This window comes from Pleurodeles waltl, chromosome 10 (assembly GCF_031143425.1).
Source record: "Pleurodeles waltl isolate 20211129_DDA chromosome 10, aPleWal1.hap1.20221129, whole genome shotgun sequence".
Lineage (NCBI taxonomy): Eukaryota > Metazoa > Chordata > Amphibia > Caudata > Salamandridae > Pleurodeles > Pleurodeles waltl.
This window is the reverse complement of record NC_090449.1, coordinates 267,062,218-267,083,744: the sequence shown is the minus strand read 5'-3', so window position 1 is coordinate 267,083,744 and position 21,527 is coordinate 267,062,218. Positions and strand designations below refer to the sequence as shown.

The following is a 21,527-nucleotide window of genomic DNA, read 5'->3' as shown; positions in this document are numbered from 1 at the left end:
TTGGTATGACCAAAAGGCTGCACTGGTTGAGTTCCAACCAGGGCAGAAAGTCTGGGTTCTGGAGCCTGTGGCTCCCAGGGCACTCCAGGACAAATGGAGTGGCCCTTACCCAGTACTAGAGAGGAAGAGTCAGGTCACCTACCTGGTGGACCTGGGCACAAGCAGGAGCCCCAAGAGGGTGATCCATGTAAACCGCCTTAAGCTCTTCCACGACAGGGCTGATGTCAATCTGTTGATGGTAACAGATGAGGATCAGGAGGCAGAGAGTGAACCTCTCCCTGATCTTCTGTCATCAGACCCAAAAGATGGTACAGTAGATGGAGTGATCTACTCAGACACCCTCTCTGGCCAACAGCAAGCTGATTGTAGGAGAGTCCTACAACAGTTTCCTGAACTCTTCTCCTTAACCCCTGGTCAGACACACCTGTGTACCCATGATGTGGACACAGGAGACAGCATGCCTGTCAAGAACAAAATCTTTAGACAATCTGACCATGTTAAAGAAAGCATCAAGGTGGAAGTCCACAAGATGCTGGAATTGGGAGTCATTGAGCGCTCTGACAGCCCCTGGGCTAGCCCAGTGGTCTTAGTCCCCAAACCTCACACCAAAGATGGAAAGAAAGAGATGAGGTTTTGTGTGGACTACAGAGGGCTCAATTCTGTCACCAAGACAGATGCCCATCCAATTCCAAGAGCTGATGAGCTCATTGATAAATTAGGTGCTGCCAAATTTCTAAGTACCTTTGACTTGACAGCAGGGTACTGGCAAATAAAAATGGCACCTGGAGCAAAAGAAAAGACAGCATTCTCCACACCTGATGGGCATTATCAGTTTACTGTTATGCCCTTTGGTTTAAAGAATGCCCCTGCCACCTTCCAAAGGTTGGTGAATCAAGTCCTTGCTGGCTTGGAGTCCTTTAGCACAGCTTATCTTGATGATATTGCTGTCTTTAGCTCCACCTGGCAGGATCACCTGGTCCACCTGAGGAAGGTTTTGAAGGCTCTGCAATCTGCAGGCCTCTCTATCAAGGCATCCAAATGCCAGATAGGGCAGGGAACTGTGGTTTACTTGGGCCACCTTGTAGGTGGAGGCCAAGTTCAGCCACTCCAACCCAAGATCCAGACTATTCTGGACTGGGTAGCTCCAAAAACCCAGACTCAAGTCAGGGCATTCCTTGGCTTGACTGGGTATTACAGGAGGTTTGTGAAGGGATATGGATCCATTGTGACAGCCCTCACTGAACTCACCTCCAAGAAAATGCCCAAGAAAGTAAACTGGACTGTGGAATGCCAACAGGCCTTTGACACCCTGAAACAGGCAATGTGCTCAGCACCAGTTCTCAAAGCTCCAGATTATTCTAAGCAGTTCATTGTGCAGACTGATGCCTCTGAACATGGGATAGGGGCAGTTTTGTCCCAAACAAATGATGATGGCCTTGACCAGCCTGTTGCTTTCATTAGCAGGAGGTTACTCCCCAGGGAGCAGCGTTGGAGTGCCATTGAGAGGGAGGCCTTTGCTGTGGTTTGGTCCCTGAAGAAGCTGAGACCATACCTCTTTGGGACTCACTTCCTAGTTCAAACTGACCACAGACCTCTCAAATGGCTGATGCAAATGAAAGGTGAAAATCCTAAACTGTTGAGGTGGTCCATCTCCCTACAGGGAATGGACTTTATAGTGGAACACCGACCTGGGACTGCCCATGCCAATGCAGATGGCCTTTCCAGGTTCTTCCACTTAGAAAATGAAGACTCTCTTGGGAAAGGTTAGTCTCATCCTCTTTCGTTTGGGGGGGGGTTGTGTAAGGAAATGCCTCCTTGGCATGGTTGCCCCCTGACTTTTTGCCTTTGCTGATGCTATGTTTACAATTGAAAGTGTGCTGAGGCCTGCTAACCAGGCCCCAGCACCAGTGTTCTTTCCCTAACCTGTACTTTTGTATCCACAATTGGCAGACCCTGGCATCCAGATAAGTCCCTTGTAACTGGTACTTCTAGTACCAAGGGCCCTGATGCCAAGGAAGGTCTCTAAGGGCTGCAGCATGTCTTATGCCACCCTGGAGACCTCTCACTCAGCACAGACACACTGCTTGCCAGCTTGTGTGTGCTAGTGAGGACAAAACGAGTAAGTCGACATGGCACTCCCCTCAGGGTGCCATGCCAGCCTCTCACTGCCTATGCAGTATAGGTAAGACACCCCTCTAGCAGGCCTTACAGCCCTAAGGCAGGGTGCACTATACCATAGGTGAGGGTACCAGTGCATGAGCATGGTACCCCTACAGTGTCTAAACAAAACCTTAGACATTGTAAGTGCAGGGTAGCCATAAGAGTATATGGTCTGGGAGTCTGTCAAACACGAACTCCACAACACCATAATGGCTACACTGAAAACTGGGAAGTTTGGTATCAAACTTCTCAGCACAATAAATGCACACTGATGCCAGTGTACATTTTATTGTAAAATACACCACAGAGGGCACCTTAGAGGTGCCCCCTGAAACTTAACCGACTATCTGTGTAGGCTGACTAGTTGTAGCAGCCTGCCACAAACCGAGACATGTTGCTGGCCCCATGGGGAGAGTGCCTTTGTCACTCTGAGGCCAGTAACAAAGCCTGCACTGGGTGGAGATGCTAACACCTCTCCCAGGCAGGAATTGTCACACCTGGCGGTGAGCCTCAAAGGCTCACCTCCTTTGTGCCAACCCAGCAGGACACTCCAGCTAGTGGAGTTGCCCGCCCCCTCCGGCCAGGCCCCACTTTTGGCGGCAAGGCCGGAGAAAATAATGAGAATAACAAGGAGGAGTCACTGGCCAGTCAGGACAGCCCCTAAGGTGTCCTGAGCTGAGGTGACTCTAACTTTTAGAAATCCTCCATCTTGCAGATGGAGGATTCCCCCAATAGGGTTAGGATTGTGACCCCCTCCCCTTGGGAGGAGGCACAAAGAGGGTGTACCCACCCTCAGGGCTAGTAGCCATTGGCTACTAACCCCCCAGACCTAAACACGCCCTTAAATTTAGTATTTAAGGGCTACCCTGAACCCTAGAAAATTAGATTCCTGCAACTACAAGAAGAAGGACTGCCTAGCTGAAAAACCCCTGCAGAGGAAGACCAGAAGACGACAACTGCCTTGGCTCCAGAAACTCACCGGCCTGTCTCCTGCCTTCCAAAGATCCTGCTCCAGCGACGCCTTCCAAAGGGACCAGCGACCTCGACATCCTCTGAGGACTGCCCCTGCTTCGAAAAGACAAGAAACTCCCGAGGACAGCGGACCTGCTCCAAGAAAAGCTGCAACTTTGTTTCCAGCAGCTTTAAAGAACCCTGCAAGCTCCCCGCAAGAAGCGTGAGACTTGCAACACTGCACCCGGCGACCCCGACTCGGCTGGTGGCGATCCAACACCTCAGGAGGGACCCCAGGACTACTCTAAGACTGTGAGTACAAAAACCCGTCCCCCCTGAGCCCCCACAGCGCCGCCTGCAGAGGGAATCCCGAGGCTTCCCCTGACCGCGACTCTTTGAATCCTAAGTCCCGACACCTGGGAGAGACCCTGCACCCGCAGCCCCCAGGACCTGAAGGACCGGACTTTCACTGGAGGAGTGACCCCCAGGAGTCCCTCTCCCTTGACCAAGTGGAGGTTTCCCCGAGGAACCCCCCCCTTGCCTGCCTGCAGCGCTAAAGAGATCCCGAGATCTCTCATAGACTAACATTGCGAACCCGACGCTTGTTTCTACACTGCACCCGGCCGCCCCCGCGCCGCTGAGGGTGAAATTTCTGTGTGGACTTGTGTCCCCCCCGGTGCCCTACAAAACCCCCCTGGTCTGCCCTCCGAAGACGCGGGTACTTACCTGCAAGCAGACCGGAACCGGGGCACCCCCTTCTCTCCATTCTAGCCTATGTGTTTTGGGCACCACTTTGAACTCTGCACCTGACCGGCCCTGAGCTGCTGGTGTGGTGACTTTGGGGTTGCTCTGAACCCCCAACGGTGGGCTACCTTGGACCAAGAACTGAACCCTGTAAGTGTCTTACTTACCTGGTAAAACTAACAAATACTTACCTCCCCTAGGAACTGTGAAAATTGCACTAAGTGTCCACTTTTAAAACAGCTATTTGTGAATAACTTGAAAAGTATACATGCAATTTTGATGATTTGAAGTTCCTAAAGTACTTACCTGCAATACCTTTCGAATGAGATATTACATGTAGAATTTGAACCTGTGGTTCTTAAAATAAACTAAGAAAAGATATTTTTCTATACAAAAACCTATTGGCTGGATTTGTCTCTGAGTGTGTGTACCTCATTTATTGTCTATGTGTATGTACAACAAATGCTTAACACTACTCCTTGGATAAGCCTACTGCTCGACCACACTACCACAAAATAGAGCATTAGTATTATCTATTTTTACCACTATTTTACCTCTAAGGGGAACCCTTGGACTCTGTGCATGCTATTCCTTACTTTGAAATAGCACATACAGAGCCAACTTCCTACACCGATCATCTGGGGAAAGGCAAAGGTTGCAAACCAGATGCTGGTCTGTGTACGGGTACTTCGCGTGGCGCAGAGGAGAGAATTGGAATGGAGTCCAATCCATGAGGCTTCCACGCGGTCTGCCCGAGTTGGGCATCCGCGGCACGGAGGACGAACAAAGTTATTTTCCTGATGGTACTGCTGTCTCGATAGATATAAGCCCGATCGATACAATTCAGATGAAGAGTTTTAGAAAGTTTTCCAAATTGAAATCTCGGAGTGAGAGGAAACACGTCCGAAACCGAAGACGGAAAGAAAATAATCTAACAATGGAGTCTACGCCCATGCGCAATGGAACTGAAGAGGAGTCATCATTTGATCCCGTGACTCAAGCACTTCTTCTAAAAAAAAAAACAACTTGTAATACTCTGAGCCCAACACTAGATGCCAGGATAAGGCATAGCATGTGTATCTGCAGCTACACATGCCATCGAACACACACACACATATATATATATATATATATGGAAAATGTCACTTACCCAGTGTACATCTGTTCGTAGCATGATTCGCTGCAGATTCACATGCTTTGCACATCCCGCCATCTAGTGTTGGGCTCGGAGTGTTACAAGTTGTTTTTCTTCGAAGAAGTCTTTTCGAGTCACGACATCAAGGGACTCCTCCCCTTTCGACTCCATTGCGCATGGGCGTCGACACCATCTTAGATTGTTTTGCCCGCAGAGGGTGAGGTAGGAGTATTATAGTAATAGTGCCCATGCAATGGAGTGAATATCTATGTACATAATGTAGTTTAAAGTGATATATTTACAAATTTGCAAATGTTCAAGATCAACTTCGAAACGGCTACAGGCTCCCGGGGAGGCAGGTGGGCGCATGTGAATCTGCAGCGACTCATGCCACAAACAGATGTACACTGGGGTAAGTGACATTTTCCGTTCGATGGCATGTGTAGCTGCAGATACACATGCTTTGCACAGACTAGTAAGCAGTTATCTCCCCAAAAGCGGTGGTTCAGCCTGTAGGAGTTGAAGTTGTTTGAAACAAAGTTCGTAATACTGCTTGGCCTACTGTGGCTTGTTGTGCTGTTAACACATCCACGCAGTAGTGTTTGGTAAACGTAGGAGGCGTAGACCATGTGGCTGCCTTACATATTTCAGTCATTGGAATATTTCCTAGAAAGGCCATGGTAGCACCTTTCTTTCTAGTCAAGTGTGCCTTTGGTGTAATAGGCAGTTCTCTTTTTGCTTTGAGATAGCAAGTTTGAATGCATTTAACTATCCATCTAGCAATGCCTTGTTTGGAAATCGGATTTCCTGCATGAGGTTTTTCGAAAGCAACAAATAATTGTTTTGTTTTCCAAATTTGTTTTGTTCTGTCAATGTAGTACATTAAAGCTCTTTTGATGTCTAATGTATGTAGTGCTCTTTCAGCTACAGAATCTGGCTTTGGAAAGAACACTGGTAATTCTACTGTTTGATTCAAGTGGAACGGTGATATGACTTTCGGTAAAAATTTAGGATTTGTCCGTAGAACTACTTTATGCTTGTGTATTTGAATAAATGGTTCTTATATGGTAAATACTTGAATCTCACTTACTCTTCTTAGAGATGTGATGGCGATTACAAATGCAACTTTCCATGTTAAGTATTGCATTTCACAAGAGTGCATGGGCTCAAAAGGTGGACCCATGAGTCGTGTTAAGACAATGTTGAGGTTCCATGAAGGAACTGGTGGTGTTCTTGGTGGTATAATTCCCTTTAGGTCTTCCATAAACGCTTTTATGACTGGTATCCTAAATAGTGAAGTTGAGTGCGTAATTTGCAGATAAGCTGAAATTGCGGTCAGATGTATCTTAATGGAAGAAAAAGCTAGCTTTGACTTTTGCAAATGTAGTAAGTATCTTACAATGTGTTTGGCAGATGCGTGTAAGGGTTGAATTTGATTATTATGGCAGTAATAAACAAATCTTTTCCACTTATTTGCATAGCAATGTCTAGTGGTAGGTTTCCTAGCTTGTTTTATGACTTCCATACATTCCTGTGTAAGGTCTAAGTGTCCGAACTCTAGGACTTCAGGAGCCAAATTGCTAGATTCAGCGATGCTGGATTTGGGTGTCTGATCTGTTTGTGTTGAGTTAACATATCTGGTCTGTTTGGTAGTTTTACATGAGGCACTACTGAGAGGTCTAGTAGTGTTGTGTACCAAAGTTGTCTTGCCCAAGTTGGTGCTATCAGTATGAGTCTGAGTTTGTTTTGACTCAACTTGTTTACCAGATATGGAAGGAGAGGGGGAAAAGCATATGCAAATATCCCTAACCAACTCATCCATAACGCATTGCCCTGAGACTGATCTTGTGGGTACCTGGATGCGAAGTTTCGCCATTTTGCGTTTTCCTTTGTTGCAAATAGATCTATTTGTGGTGTTCCCCAACTTTGGAAGAAAGTGTTCAGTATTTGGGGGTGAATCTACCATTCGTGGATCTGTTGGTGATCCCGAAAGAGATTGTCTGCTAACTGATTCTGAATCCCTGGAATAAACTGTGCTATTAGGCGAATGTGGTTGTGAATCGCCCAATGCCATATTCTCTGTGCCAGGAGACACAACTGTGTTGAGTGTGTCCCTCCCTGTTTGTTTAGGTAATACATCGTTGTCATGTTGTCTGTTTTGACAAGAATGTGTTTGTGGCTTACTATGGGTTGAAATGCCTTTAACGCTAGAAATACTGCCAGTAGTTCTAAGTGATTTATGTGAAACTGTTTTGGTTGAGTGTTCCATTGTCCCTGGATGCTGTGTTGATTGAGGTGTGCTCCCCACCCTATCATGGAGGCATCTGTCATTACATATTGTGGCACTGGGTCTTGGAAAGGCCGCCCTTGGTTTAAATTTATATTGTTCCACCATTGAAGCGAGGTGTATGTTTGGCGGTCTATCAACACTAAATCTAGAAGTTGACCCTGTGCCTGTGACCATTGTGATGCTAGGCACTGTTGTAAGGGCTGCATGTGCAACCTTGCGTTTGGGACAATGGCTATGCATGAGGACATCATGCCTAGGAGTTTCATCACCATTTTGACTTGCATTCTTTGTTTTGGATACATGGCCTGTATTACATTGTGAAATGCCTGTACCCTTTGTGGGCTTGGAGTGGCAATCCCTTTTGCTGTGTTGATTGTCGCCCCTAAGTATTGCTGTGTTTGACACGGCTGAAGGTGTGACTTTGTGTAGTTGATTGAGAAACCTAGTTTGTGGAGGGTTTGTATGACATACTTTGTGTGTTGTGAACACCGTTCTAGCGTGTTTGTTTTGATTAACCAATCGTCTAGGTACAGGAACACATGTATTTGCTGCCTTCTGATATGTGCATCTACCACTGCCAGGCATTTTGTAAAAACTCTTGGCGCAGTTGTTATTCCGAATGGCAACACCTTGAATTGGTAATGTACCCCTTGGAATACAAACCTTAAGTACTTTGTGTGAAGGATGTATCGGTATATGGAAATATGCATCCTTTAGGTCTAGTGTTGTCATGTAGTCTTGTTGTTTGAGCAGTGGGATTACGTCCTGTAATGTCACCATGTGAAAGTGATCTGATTTGATATAGGTATTTAATGTTCGGAGATCTAATATAGGTCTCAGAGTGTTGTCCTTTTTGGGTATGAGAAAGTACAGAGAGTAAACTCCTGTTCCTTTCAGTTGATTTGGTACTAATTCTATTGCTCCTTTTTGTAGCAACGCTTGGACCTCTAGTCATAGAAGATCCATGTGTTCTTTTGACATATTGTGTGTTTTCGGTGGGACGTTTGGAGGGAATTTGAGAAATTCTATGCAATAACCATGCTGGATAATTGCTAGGACCCAAGTGTCTGTTGTTATCTCCTCCCAATGTTTGTAAAACTTGGTTAGTCTCCCCCCCACAGGTGTTATGTGTTGGGGATTTGAGACGTGGAAGTCACGGCTTGTTTTGAGGAATTTTGGAACTTCCCTCTATTCTTTTGGAATTGTCCCCCTCTATATTGCCCCCGAAAACTTCCCCGCTGATATTGGCTTTGATAAGTGGGCCTTGCTTGCGAGGTTGTGGCTTCTGTGGGTTGACCTCAACCCCCCTCCCCCCCCCCCCCCAAATGGTGTCTTGCGTAATGTGCCTCTGCTCTGTGGGGAGTAGAGTGCACCCATGGCTTTTGCCGTATCAGTGTCTTTTTTAAGTTTTTCAATAGCAGTGTCCACCTCCGGCCCAAACAACTGCTGTTCATTAAAAGGCATATTCAGCATGGCTTGTTGTATTTCCGGCTTGAATCCTGACGTACGCAACCATGCGCGCCTCCTTATTGTTACTGCAGTATTTACTGTCCTTGCAGCTGTATCTGCTGCATCCATTGCTGACCGTAGCTGATTATTTGAGATACTTTGTCCTTCCTCCACCACTTGTTGTGCTCTTTTCTGGAACTCTTTGGGTAAGTGTTCTATGAAATGCTGCATTTCGTCCCAATGAGCTCTATCATATCTTGCCAGAAGTGCTTGTGAGTTGGCAATGCGCCATTGGTTTACTGCTTGTGCTGCAACCCTTTTCCCTGCAGCGTCAAATTTGCGACTCTCCTTGTCTGGAGGTGGAGCGTCTCCCGAGGTGTGAGAGTTTGCTCTCTTGCGAGCTGGCCCAACAACCACAGAGTCTGGTGTTAATTGCTGCGTAATATAAACCAGGTCTGTTGGCGGTGGCTTGTACTTTTTCTCCACCCTTGGAGTTATTGCCCTGCCTTTCACAGTATCCTGAAATACTTGTTTGGAGTGTTTTAGCATTCCAGGGAGCATAGGTAAGCTTTGGTATTGGCTATGAGTGGAGGATAGTGTATTAAACAAAAAGTCATCCTCAATCGGTTCTGTATGCAAGGTGACGTTATGAAAAGCAGCTGCCCTTGAGACCACCTGCGTGTAGGATCTACTGTCTTCAGGTGGCGACTGTCTCGCAGGGTAACAGTCTGGGCTGTTATCTGATACCGGAGCATCATAAAGGTCCCATGCGTCGGGATCATCTTGACTCATTGCAGTATGAGTCGGGGATTGCATCAGTGGTGGAGTGGCTACCGGTGATGTGTGCATTGATGGTGGTGGAGATGGTGGCGGAGTTGTTTGTCTTGCCACCTTTGCCTGTGGCTGCTTGTCCTTTTCTTGAAAGGCAAGTCTTCTTTTCATTTTAATTGGGGGAAGAGGGCTTATCTTCCCTGTGTCCTTTTGAATGTGGAGCCTCCTTTGACTGTAGTCTGGCTCCATTGATTCAAGTTCTTGTCCGAACTTATGTCCTTGCATTTGGGAGGACAACCCCTGTTCCTCTGTGTAGGAACCTGTTTTCGGTTCCGAGGCTGGGTGTTTCGGAATCAAAACCTTTGCGGTTGCCTTTTTGGGCTCCGACGAAACCTTTATTTTCGGTGTCGTGGTGCCGACCCATTTCGGTGCCACTGTCTTGGTGCCGAACTTGCTCGGAGCCGCTGTCTTGGGCCTGAGATTGCTGTGTGCCGGTATCTCGACCGGAGTCGGATGACTTCGACACAAGCGTGCCCTTTTTCGGTGCCGATGATCAGTCACCTATTTTTCGGGTTAAGCCATGGCCTGTTGGCGGTGGCGTCCCCTGGGCTTTTGTGGTCTTCTCGTGAGTTTTATATTTCGACGTCTTACTCACGGTTTTCGGCGTTTCTTCTGGATCAAGCTCGTCTGAGTCCGACTCCTGAATGGAGAAGGTTTCTTCTTCCTCCTCGAAACGCCCTTGTCCTGTCGGCGCTGACGCCACCTGCAGTCTTCTCGCTCTTCGGTCTTTTAATGTCTTCCTCGACCGAAACGCTCGACAGGCTTCACAAGTATCCTCCTTGTGCTTTGGAGACAAAAACAAGTTACAGACCAGATGCTGATCTGTATACGGATACTTGTTGTGACATTTTGGGCAGAAGCGGAATGGGGTCCGTTCCATCAGCCTTGAAGAGACACATGGCCGGGCCGACCAGGCCCCGACGGGGGATCGAAAAAACCCCAAAGGGCCACCGGAGCTCTTCCAAAGTCAGTGTCGATCTGTTGTAACTAACCCGATACCGAACGCAAACAATACCGATGATTTTTCCGAGATTCTAACTAACTTTCCGACCCGAAACACTGAGCGAAAAGGAACACGTCCGAACCCGATGGCGGAAAAAAAACAATCTAAGATGGAGTCGACGCCCATGTGCAATTGAGTCGAAAGGGGAGGAGTCCCTCGATCTCGTGACTCGAAAAGACTTCTTCGAATAAAAACAACTTGTAACACTCCGAGCCCAACACTAGCTGGCGGGATGTGCAAAGCATGTGTATCTGCAGCTACACATGCCATCGAACATATATATATATATATATATATATATATATATATACATACACACACATGAGAAAAAGTTGATTACTGGCATTCACTCAATCTGTAGCTTTTTCCAATTTTATGATGTGCTACTGCATATTACTTACTTTACTATTTCTTGCCAGCCATTGTCAAAGTGTCAGGCATAAGCCTCCTGCAGATATCGATCTGTGCCAACAGGTCTAACCTTGAATATCAGTGCTTAGAGACTGCTGACCATAAGTACAACAACATTAAAAGCTAGTCAAGAGCATTTTACACTTAGAAAAATAATTAGACATTATTTAACTAAAACCAAGTTAAACACAGTGAGTCCAAATGTGTCTTACTTTGCCATCCCCCTTGGGATTTAGGTAAACAACGTAGTGCCCTCCATGGTTATCACCACTATGTACTAAAACTGCGTGAAGAATGTAGTTTGCAGGATCCTTTGCGTCTTGCTTTTGCAGAAACTCATCAAGAGGTAACTGTTCAGGAAATTCAAACCTATTAAAAAAAAAACATTTTTGATCAGTTATAGGTCTCTTAAATTAGGAGTCAAAGTTGTAGAAGTGTGCTGACAAACGGGAAATGTACTGAGTCTACAATCACTTTTAGGTTTGTTTTTAAAAAACGAGTTACTTACCTTCATTAACTCCTAACCTGGTAGAGATTACCTTGCTGCAGACACCTAACAAACATCACCAGGTGTCAGACTAGATCTTAAAGTTATCGAGCAATACTTCTGCGTGCAGTTAAGTGGATGGACGCAAATGCCAATTTTGGCATGGTTACCTCTAACGTTTTAACTTTTTATGTCAGGTTTGATTGAAAGAGTGCTAGGACCCCGCAAACCAGGCCCCAGCACCAGTGTTCTTTTCCTAAAGCTGTACCTTTGTCTCCACAATTGGCACAGACCTGGCACACAGTTAAGTCCCTTGTAAAAGGTATCCCTGGTACAAAGGGCCCTGTGACCAGGGAAGGTCTTTAAGGGGTGCAGCATCTATTATGCCACCCTGGGGACCCCTCATGATGGTGAGGGGTCCCCATAGGCAAGTCACCCCTCTAGCAGGCCTTGCAGCCCCAAGGCAGAGTGCACTATACCACAGGTGATGGCATAGCTGCATGAGCACTATGCCCCTGCAGTGTCTAAGCCAATTCATAGACATTTTAAGTGCAGGGTAGCCATAAGATTATATGGTCTGGGCATTTGTCAAACACGAACTCCACAGTTCCATAATGGCTACACTGAATACCTGGCAGTTTGGTATCAAAGCTCTCAGCACAATAAATCCACACTGATGCCAGTGTGGGATTTATTGAGAAATGCACAGAGGGCATCTTAGAGATGCCCCCCGCATGCCAGCCTAACTGCTAGTGATAGGCTGTCCGGTCTCTGCCAGCCTGCCACTTGGGGTGAGTGCCTTTGTGCACTCTGGGACCAGGAACAAAGCCTGTCCTGGGAGAAGGTGCTTCACACATCCCCCCCTGCAGGATCTCTAACACCTGGCAGTGAGTCTCAAAGGCTCAAGCCTGGTGCCACAACACCCCAGGGCACTCCAGCTAGTGCAGATGCCCACCACCCGGACACAGCCCCCACTTTTGGTGGCAGGTCAGGAGGAGATAATAAGAAAAACAAGGAGTCACACCCTCCAGTCAGGGCAGCCCCTAAGGTGCCCTGAGCTGGGGTGACCCCCTTCCTTATAAAAATCTCCATCTTGGCATGGAGGATTTAGCCCAATAGGATTAGGGAAGTGACACCCCCCCCCCCCTCCCCCCCCAAACGGGAGGCGGCACAAGGAGGATGTAGCCCCCCTCAGGACAGGAGCCATTGGTTACTGCCCTCCAGCTCTAAATCAAGTATTTAGGGGTGTAGGAAGTTGGCTCTGTATATATTATCTCAAAGTGAGAGGTAGTGTGCACAGAGTCCCCTTAGAGGTAAGATAGTGGCAAAATTAGCTAATTCTAATGCTCTATATTGTGGTAGTGTGGTCGGGCAGTAGGCTTATCGGAAGGTAGTATTAAGCATTTGTTGTACACACAGGCAATAAATGGGGAACACACAGGCAATAAATGGGGAACACACAGGCAATAAATGGGGAACACACAGGCAATAAATGGGGAACACACAGTCAAAGACTTACTCAAGGCCTTTAGGTTTTTATATAGAACAATCTTTCCTTAGTTTATTTTAAGAACCACAGGTTCAAGATTTGAAGTGTAAACATAAAATGCAAGGTACTTCACATAGGTAACTTATGAACTTTGAATAAAAGCAATATCATATGCAGTCTTTGTAAAAATGGCAATAAGCTATTTTAAAAGTGGACACAGTGCAAAAATCAACAGTTCCTGGGGAGGTAAGTAAAGGTTAGTTTGTGAGGTAAGTAAGACACTTACAAGTCTCAGTTCTGGGGCATAGGCAGCCCACCGTTGGGAGTTCAAGGCAACCCCAAAGTTAACACACCAGCTGCTCAGGGCCGGTCAGGTGCAGAGGTCAAGGAGGTTCCCAAAACACACAGGCACCTATGTAGAACAGGGGTGCTCCGGTTCCAGTCAGCTAAGTACCCGCATCATTGGGGGGCAGACCAGGGGGGTTTTGTAGAGCACTAGGGGGGGACACAAGTAGGCACACAAAACACCCATGGCAGCACAGCGGCAGCCGGGTGCAGTGTGCAAAGCAGGTGTCGGGTTTCAGATAGGAATCAATGGAGGGACCCAGTGGTAACTCTAGCGGTGCAGGCAGGCACAGGGGGGGCTTCTCGGGACAGCCACCACCTGGGCTAGGCAGCGGGTCGCCTGGGGGTCACTCCTTCCGTTTGTCCAGGTCCTGGGGGCTGCAGGTGCAGTGTTGGTTCCATGCGTTGGGTCCCTTGTTACAGGCAGTCGCGGTCAGGGGGAGCCTCTGGATTCTCTCTGCAGGCATCACTGTGGGGTCATCTCTGGTTACTCACCGGCTCGCAGTCGCCGGAGAGTCCTCCCTGTGGTGTTTGTTTTCTGGATCTTGAGCCGGGGGCGTCGGGTGCAGTGTGAAGTCTCATGCTTATGGCGGGAAACGTGCAGTCTTTGAACGTTTCTTTTTTGTTGCAAAGAAATTGCTGGTTTTGAGCAGAGCCGCTGCTCACAGGAGTTTCTTGGTACTTTAGTCCAGGGCAGTCCTCTGAGGCTTCAGAGGTCGCTGGTCCCTGTCGGACGCATCGCTGGTTGCAGGATTTCGAAGTAGGAGACAGACCGGTAGGGTTGGGGCCAAAGCAGTTGTCGTCATCAGTCTTCTCTGCAGGCTTGTAGGTCAGCAGTCCTGATGTCTTCAGGTTGCAGGCATCTGATTTCCTGGGTTCAGATTTGCCCCTAAATACTCAATTTAGGGGTGTGTTTAGGTCTGGGAGGGTGAGTAGCCAATGGCTACTGTCCTGGAGGGTGGCTACACCCTCCTTGTGCCTACTCCCTGAGGGGAGGGGGGCACATCCCTATTCCTACTGGGGGAATCCTCCAAAATCTAGATGGAGGATTTCTAAAGGCATGGGTCACCTCAGCTCAGGACACCTTAGGGACCGTCCTGACTGGTGGGTGACTCCTTGTTTTTCTCATTATCTCCCCTGGACTTGCCGCCAAAAGTGGGGGCTGTGTCCGAGGGGGGGCGGACATCTCCACCAGTTGGAGTGCCCTGGGGCATTGTAGCACGAAGCCTGAGACTTTGAGGCACACTGCTAGGTTCCTGCAGGGGAGAGCTGTGAAGCACCTCCACCCAGAGCAGGATTTGTTTCTGGCCTCAGAGGGCACAAAGGCCCTCACCCCAGGGGGTCAGAAACTCTTCTCTCAGCAGGAGGCTGGCACAGACCAGTCAGTCCTGCACTGAAGGATTGGGTAAAATACAAGGGGTATCTCTAAGATACCCTCTGTGTGCATTTTTTAATAAATTCAACACTGGCTTCAGTGTGGGTTTATTATTCTGAGATGTTTGATACCAAACTTCCCAGTATTTAGTGCAGCCATTATGGAACTGTGGAGTTTGTTTCGACAAACTCCCAGACCACATACCTAATATGGCCACACTGTACTTACAATGTCTAAGAATAGACATAGACACTGTAGGGGCATATTGCTCATGCAGCTATGCCCTCACCTGTGGTATAGTGCATCCTGCCTTAGGGCTGTAAGGCCTGCTAGAGGGGTGACTTACCTATGCCACAGGCAGTATTTTGTGGGCACGCCATCCTGATGTTTCCTAAAAATACCATTGACGCACTTTTTTTCATGTAGAATGCGTTCTAGGAGTGATCAAAATTTGTCCTTTTGCCTTGATGTAGCATGCCTGTGTATGCATCTAACAATCCATCTTGCAAAGCCTTGTTTAGATATAGAATTGCCTTTATGTGGTTGTTGAAAAGCAACAAAAAGCTGTTTTGTTTTCCTGAAGTCTTTAGTTCTAGCTATATAGTACATACATAAGAGCTCTTGAGATCTAGACTATGAAGAGCTCTTTCTGCAACTGATTCTTTTTGTGGAAATAAGACTGGCAATTCCACAGTTTGAAGTGAAAAAAAGATACTACTTTTGGTAGAAAGTTTGGATTTCTCTTAAGTACGACTTTGTTTGTGTACTTGGAAAAAAGGTTCCTCAATAGTGAAGGCTTGTATTTCATTAACTCTTCTTAATGAAGTAATAGCTACAAGGAAGGCAACCTTCCATGTTAAAAATTGAATTTGACAAGAGTGCATGGGTTCAAAAGGTAGGCCCATGAGTCTGGGAAGTGCAATATTTAAATTCCAAGAAGGAACAGGTGGTGTCCTAGGTGGAATAATGTGTTTTAATCCTTCCATGAAAGCTTTAATAACAGGGACTCTAAATAGAGTAGTGTGTTGAATATTTTGTAAATATGCAGATATTGCAGTAAGGTGGATTTTGATGGATAAGAGCTAAATTTGATTTTTGTAAAAGTAGGTAGCATACAATATGTTGTATAGATGCTGTGAGTGGATCAGAATTTTTAGATTAACAGTAGTAAACAAATGTTTTCTAATAACATTGTGTGGTAGTAGGTTTACGTGCCTGTTTAAGCACTTCCATACATTTTGATGTAAGTTTTAGGTAACCAAATTCTATGACTTCAAGAGCCAAATCGGTAAATTGAGAGCATTGGGGTTTGGGTGCCTGCTTTGACCTTTGTTCTGTGTTAACAAATCTGGTCTGTTGGGAAGTTTGGAATGAGGTACTACAGATAGGTCTAAGAGTGTTGTGTACCAATGTTGGGGCTATGAGTATCATGGTAAGAGATGTTTGACGTAATTTGCTGACCGGAGAGGGAAGGAGTGGGATTTGGGGGGGGAGGGGGCCTGTATCAGGCATGAACCTTTGAGGCTCACCGCCAGGTTAGTTTCTGCAGGGGGAGGTGAGAAACACCTCCACCCAGTGCAGGCTTTGTTCCTGGCCACAGAGTGACAAAGGCACTCAACCCATGTGGCCTGAAACCCGTCTGGTTGTGGCAGGCTGGCAGGAACTGGTCAGCCTAACACTGGTATACAGGGGCATCTCTAAGATGCGCTCTGTGTGCATTTTTCAATAAATTCCACACTGGCATCAGTGTGCATTTATTGTGCTGAGAAGTTTGATACCAAACTTCCCAGATTTCAGTGTAGCCATTATGGTACTGTGGAGTTCGTGTTTGACAAACTCCCAGACCATATACTCTTTATGGCTACCCTGCACTTACAATGTCTAAGGTTTTGCTTAGACACTGTGCTTTAGGGCTGTAAGGCCTGCTAGAGGGGTGACGTATCTATGCCACAGGCCATGGGATGTGGACATGGCACTCTGAGGGGAGTTCCATGTGGACTTAGTCATTTTCTCCCCACCAGCACACACAAGCTGTGAGGCTGTGTGCATGTGCTGAGTGAGGGGTCCCTTAGGGTGCCACAACACATGCTGCAGCCCTTAGGGACATTCCCCGGTCACAGGGCCCTTGGTACCACTGGTTCCTTTTACAAGGGACTTATCTGTGTGCCAGGGGTGTGCCAGTTGTGGAAACAATTATACATTTTTAGTGAAAGAACACTGGTGCTGGGGCCTGGTTAGCAGGGTCCCAGCACACTTCTTAGCCAAGTCAGCATCAATATCAGGCAAACATCTAGACACCAGGGATATATATATATATTTATTTACTTTATGTTTTTATGTATGGGGAGCAACCCCTTAGGCAAGGGTCGCTCCCCTGGGGGACAAATTGTACTTAAGCCATTCCTGCCCCACTTGGGGGCAGATCGGCCTATTACTGGAAGGCCCATCTGCCCCCAAGGGGGGCAAAAAGGCCACCAGGGAAGATTTTTTTCCCCCCAAAATAAGGGGGCGGGTATGGCCATACCCCCACCCCACAAAATGGGGCCAATGTTTTTCGGCCCACCAATGGGCAGACTGGGCAATTAGCCCTGATCCACACCCCAGGGAGGCAGAAAGTCTACTAGATGCCAGGGAATAAAATAAAAATATAAAAATAGTGGGGTAGTGGCTACCAACCAGTATGGGCCTGGTGATGCCCCCACCCCAACTGAAGGGGGTAACAGTCTTTCAGCTCTTCCCCCCGCACACTAAAACATCTTATCCCAAGGCAAGCAAGAGGACATTTGATTATTTTGGGTTTTGGTTTTACATTTGGGGCTTGAGAGCTTGGTAACTCTCAAAATCATCCCACTTGGAATGGTGGGGGCTGCACTTTTTGGACTATGGGACGCTGCCATGTAGAAAAATACACAAGACTTAGACACATCGGAAAACTAAACATATGGTTGATTCCAGGGTGGTGTGCTTCACATGCACCCCGCACCATTTTCTTAGCCACAATGCCCTGCAAACCTCCAACTCCGCTGGAAATCACACATTTTTCCCACATTTTTGTGATGGAACCTTCTGGAATCTGCAGGAATCCACAAAATTCCTACCACTTAACATTGTCTCATCTATACCGATAACAATTCTGCAGCACTGGTCAGCCTAAAAGTGTTTTTTTTTTTTTTTTTTCAAACTGCCCTTTTGGACCTGGCTTTGGTTCCCCCTCAATTTCAACATGTTTTTGGCTCTCGTCTCCCACAGGCATTTGGGCCCACCTACACAAGTGAGGTAACATTTTTAACAGGAGACTGAGGGGAACGTTGGGTGGTAGGAAACTTGTCCCGGGGCGGTGATCCCACACAGAAATGTGGGGAAAAATTGGATTTATTTTAGTTAAATTTGAGGTTTGCTGAGGATTCTGGGTAAGAAAACAGTGGGGGTTCAACGAAAGTCCTACATCCCTAGACTCCCTCGGGTGTCTAGTTATCAGAAATGTCTGGGTTTGGTAGGTTTCCCTAGATGGCTGCTGAGCCCAGAACCAAAAATGCAGGTGGTCCCCCAGCCGCCCCAACCTTTCACCACCACCACCAAAGAAAAACAAGTAGTTTTGTATTTGATAATTTTGATGTGTCCAGATAGTGTTTTTGGGGTATTTTCTATTCCGAGCACTAGGCCCACCCACACAAGTGAGGTACCATTTTTATCTGGAAACTTGGGGGAACGCTGGATGGAAGGAAATTTGTGGCTCCTCTCAGATTCTAGAACTTTGTCACCTAAATGTGAGGAAAAAGTGTTTTTTTTCCCCCCAAATTGAGGTTTGCAAAGGATTCTGGGTAACAGAACCTGGTGAGAGCCCCACAAGTCAAACTATCTTGGATTCCCCTAGGCGTCTAGTTTTCATAAATGCGCAGGTTTGGTAGGTTTCCATATGTGCCAGCGGAGCAAGAAGCTAAAATCTACAGCTAGGCACTTTGCAAAAAATAAAAAAAATAAAAATCTGATTTCAATGTAAACATTTGATGTGTCCATGTTGCGTTTCTGGTCGCAAGCATTAGGCCTACTCATGCAAGTGAGGTACCATTTTTATCGAGAGACTTGGGGAACACAGAATAGCAAAACAAGTGTTATTGCCCCTTGTCTTTCTCTACATTCTTTCCTTCCAAATGTAAGGCAGTGTGTAAAAAATAAATAAAAAAAAGTCTATTTGAGAAATGCCCTCTAATTCACATGCAAGTATGGGCATCCCAAAATTCAGAGATGTGCAAATAACCACTGCTTCTCAACACTGTAGCTTGTGCTCACTTTGGAAATACAAAGTTTTTCTTGATACCTATTTTTCACTCTTTATATTTCAGCAAATGAATTTGCTGTATACCCGGTATAGAATGAAAACTCATTGTAAGGTGCAGCTCATTTATTGGCTCTGGGTACCTATGGTTCTTGATGAACCTACAAGCCCTATATACCCCCGCAACCAGAAGAGTACAGCAGACGTAACAGTATATTTCTTTAAAAAATCTGACATTGCAGGGAAAAGTTAGAGTAAAATGTGGAGAAAAATGGCAGTTTTTTCACCTCAATTTCAATATATTTTTATTTCAGCTGATATTTTCAGTAGGAAACCCTTGTAGGATCTACACAAATTACACCTTGCTGATTTTCAGAATTTTGTCTACTTTTCAGAAATGTTTAGCTTTCTGGGATCCAGCATTGGTTCCCCAACCATTTCTGTCACGAACTGGAAGGAGGCTGAAAGCACAAAAATAGTAAAAATGGGGTATGTCTCAGTAAAATGCCAAAATTGCATTGAAAAATTGGGTTTTCTGATTTAAGTCTGCCTGTTCCTGAAAGCTGGGAATATGGTGATTTTAGCACCGCAAACCCTTTGTTGCAATTTTCACGGAAAAAAACAAGCCTTCTTCAGCAGCCCTTTTTCCCCATTCAAAAAAAAAAACTATTTTGGCAAATTTATTGGTCTCCTTCAGGGGAACCCACAAAGTCTGGGTACCATTAGAATCCCTAGGATGTTGGAAAAAATATGCAAATTTTGTGTGGGTAGCTTATGTGGACAAAAAGTTATGAGGGCCTAAGCGTGAACTGCCCCGAACAGCCAAAAAAAGGCTTGGCACCCAAGGAGAAAAAGGCCTGGCAGCGAAGAGGTTAATCACAGGAATTCAAAACAAAGACATGTCTGTTTTGGAGGTAAGCAGCTAGGTCCACTAAGTGAAGACTGATAGAAGAGTATACTAGATTTGCCTTATGCAAATGTAACAAGTAACAGACAATGTCTTGTACTGAGGGTTTAAGTAGATCAATATTTTTCAGTTGACAATAATATACAAAACGTTTCCATTTAGCAGCATAACAGTGTCTGGTTGTAGGTCTGTGTGCTTCTTTAATAATGTCCACGCTTTCAGAAGGAAGTTATAAGCAGCCAAACTGACTTCAGGAGCCATATCTCAAGATTGAGTGATTTGAGTTTGGATGTCAGATTTGACCTCTCTTTTGAGTCAAACAATCTAGTCTGTTTGGAAGTTTGTGATGCGGAACCACAGACAGATCCAACAAAGTTGAGTACCAAGGATGACGTGCCCATGTGGGGTCTGCAAGGATCATGGTGAGTGATGTTTGTTTCAATTTGCATATTAGAAATAGTATGAGTGGGTGAGGCAGAAAAGCGTAAGCAAATAACCCTGACAAATTAATCCATAAAGCATTGCCTTTGGACTGATGGTTTGATATATGATGCGAAGCTTTGGCATTTGGCTAAGAGATCTATCACTGGTGTTCACACAATTGAAAGTATTGGTTAAGAACTTGTGGGTGAATTTGACATTGTGGACTTGTTGCTGCATCCTGCTTAAAAGGTCCACTAGTTGATTGTCCATTCCTGGAAGATACTCTGCCAGTAGATGATTGTGATTATGAATTGCTCACTTCCAAATTGTCGGAGCTAGAAGAGACAATTTAGAGGTGTGTGCCCCCCCCCCACCTTGATGGATAAGGCTGTGCGCTGTCCCACCTCCTCCTGTTCCTCTCTGAATGTATCGGGTGTGTCTTCTGTGGACTTGGACTCCAACTCTAACTTGTGCGCTCTTCGGTCCCAGAGAGTCTTCTTGGATCAAAATGATGTAAGGCATTGCAGGTCTCTTGTCAGGAAAAGTATTGCCAGCGCTGGTAAGTTCTACCCTCAGCAAAAACGATTCCCCTTGTCCTTGTATCCACGTTTGTTGCAGCGGTGTCCTCACTCCTGGTGGCTCTTGCGGAGGTTGTTCTTAGAACTAGCTTCTTCGGGTTTAACTGCCACTCAAGATGGTGGCCGCAAATTCTTGTGAGGTCAGTGCTCTAATTTTATTCCTTAATCTCGTGCTGAAGCTTCCTTCCAGCTATTTTTCTCTGTCTTCCTGAGGAGAATGAGCAGTGTTCCTGAGGCGCTTCATTTCATAGAGAATTCTTCCAGTTTTGAGAAATTATTTCTCTTGTTACGGTGTGCACACCAGCTACTTTTTACCCTTTTGAAGAAGCTGAATTTTTTCCTTCTTCCAACAACTGGCTATCGGCTTCCTGAGGAGAATTTGTTTTGGCTTAATAGAACTTCTGTATGATTTCCGAACTTATCAGTATATATATGTACACACATATTCAAGAACTCTTTGCTTTGCAGACGTGTCAGTCTTAGAGAAACCTCACTGCTCAGACTAATTCCTAGAGAGTTTGATTGAGAAAACTGAACCTTGAGAAGGAGTTTTCGTTTCCTGTAAAAAACATAAGAAGTTTGTATATTTGTGAACTTTTGAACTGTTCTCCAGAGAACCTTGGAAACTTCTGACCACCGGAGGAAAAAATATATTATGTTAACATTGTTCGCT

At 46.0% G+C, this 21,527-nt stretch overlaps 1 protein-coding gene across 2 annotated transcripts in view; it reads right to left on the bottom strand.

The window, feature by feature from the left end:
• USP7 (ubiquitin specific peptidase 7) overlaps positions 1-21,527 on the bottom strand; it is a 1,253,379-nt gene that overhangs the window by 493,384 nt on the left and 738,468 nt on the right. For both annotated transcript variants that reach the window (XM_069210408.1, XM_069210409.1), the window contains exon 13: positions 11,187-11,343. In XM_069210408.1, coding sequence (XP_069066509.1) covers positions 11,187-11,343 — 157 coding nt within the window. The remainder of the gene's footprint in view (positions 1-11,186; positions 11,344-21,527) is intronic.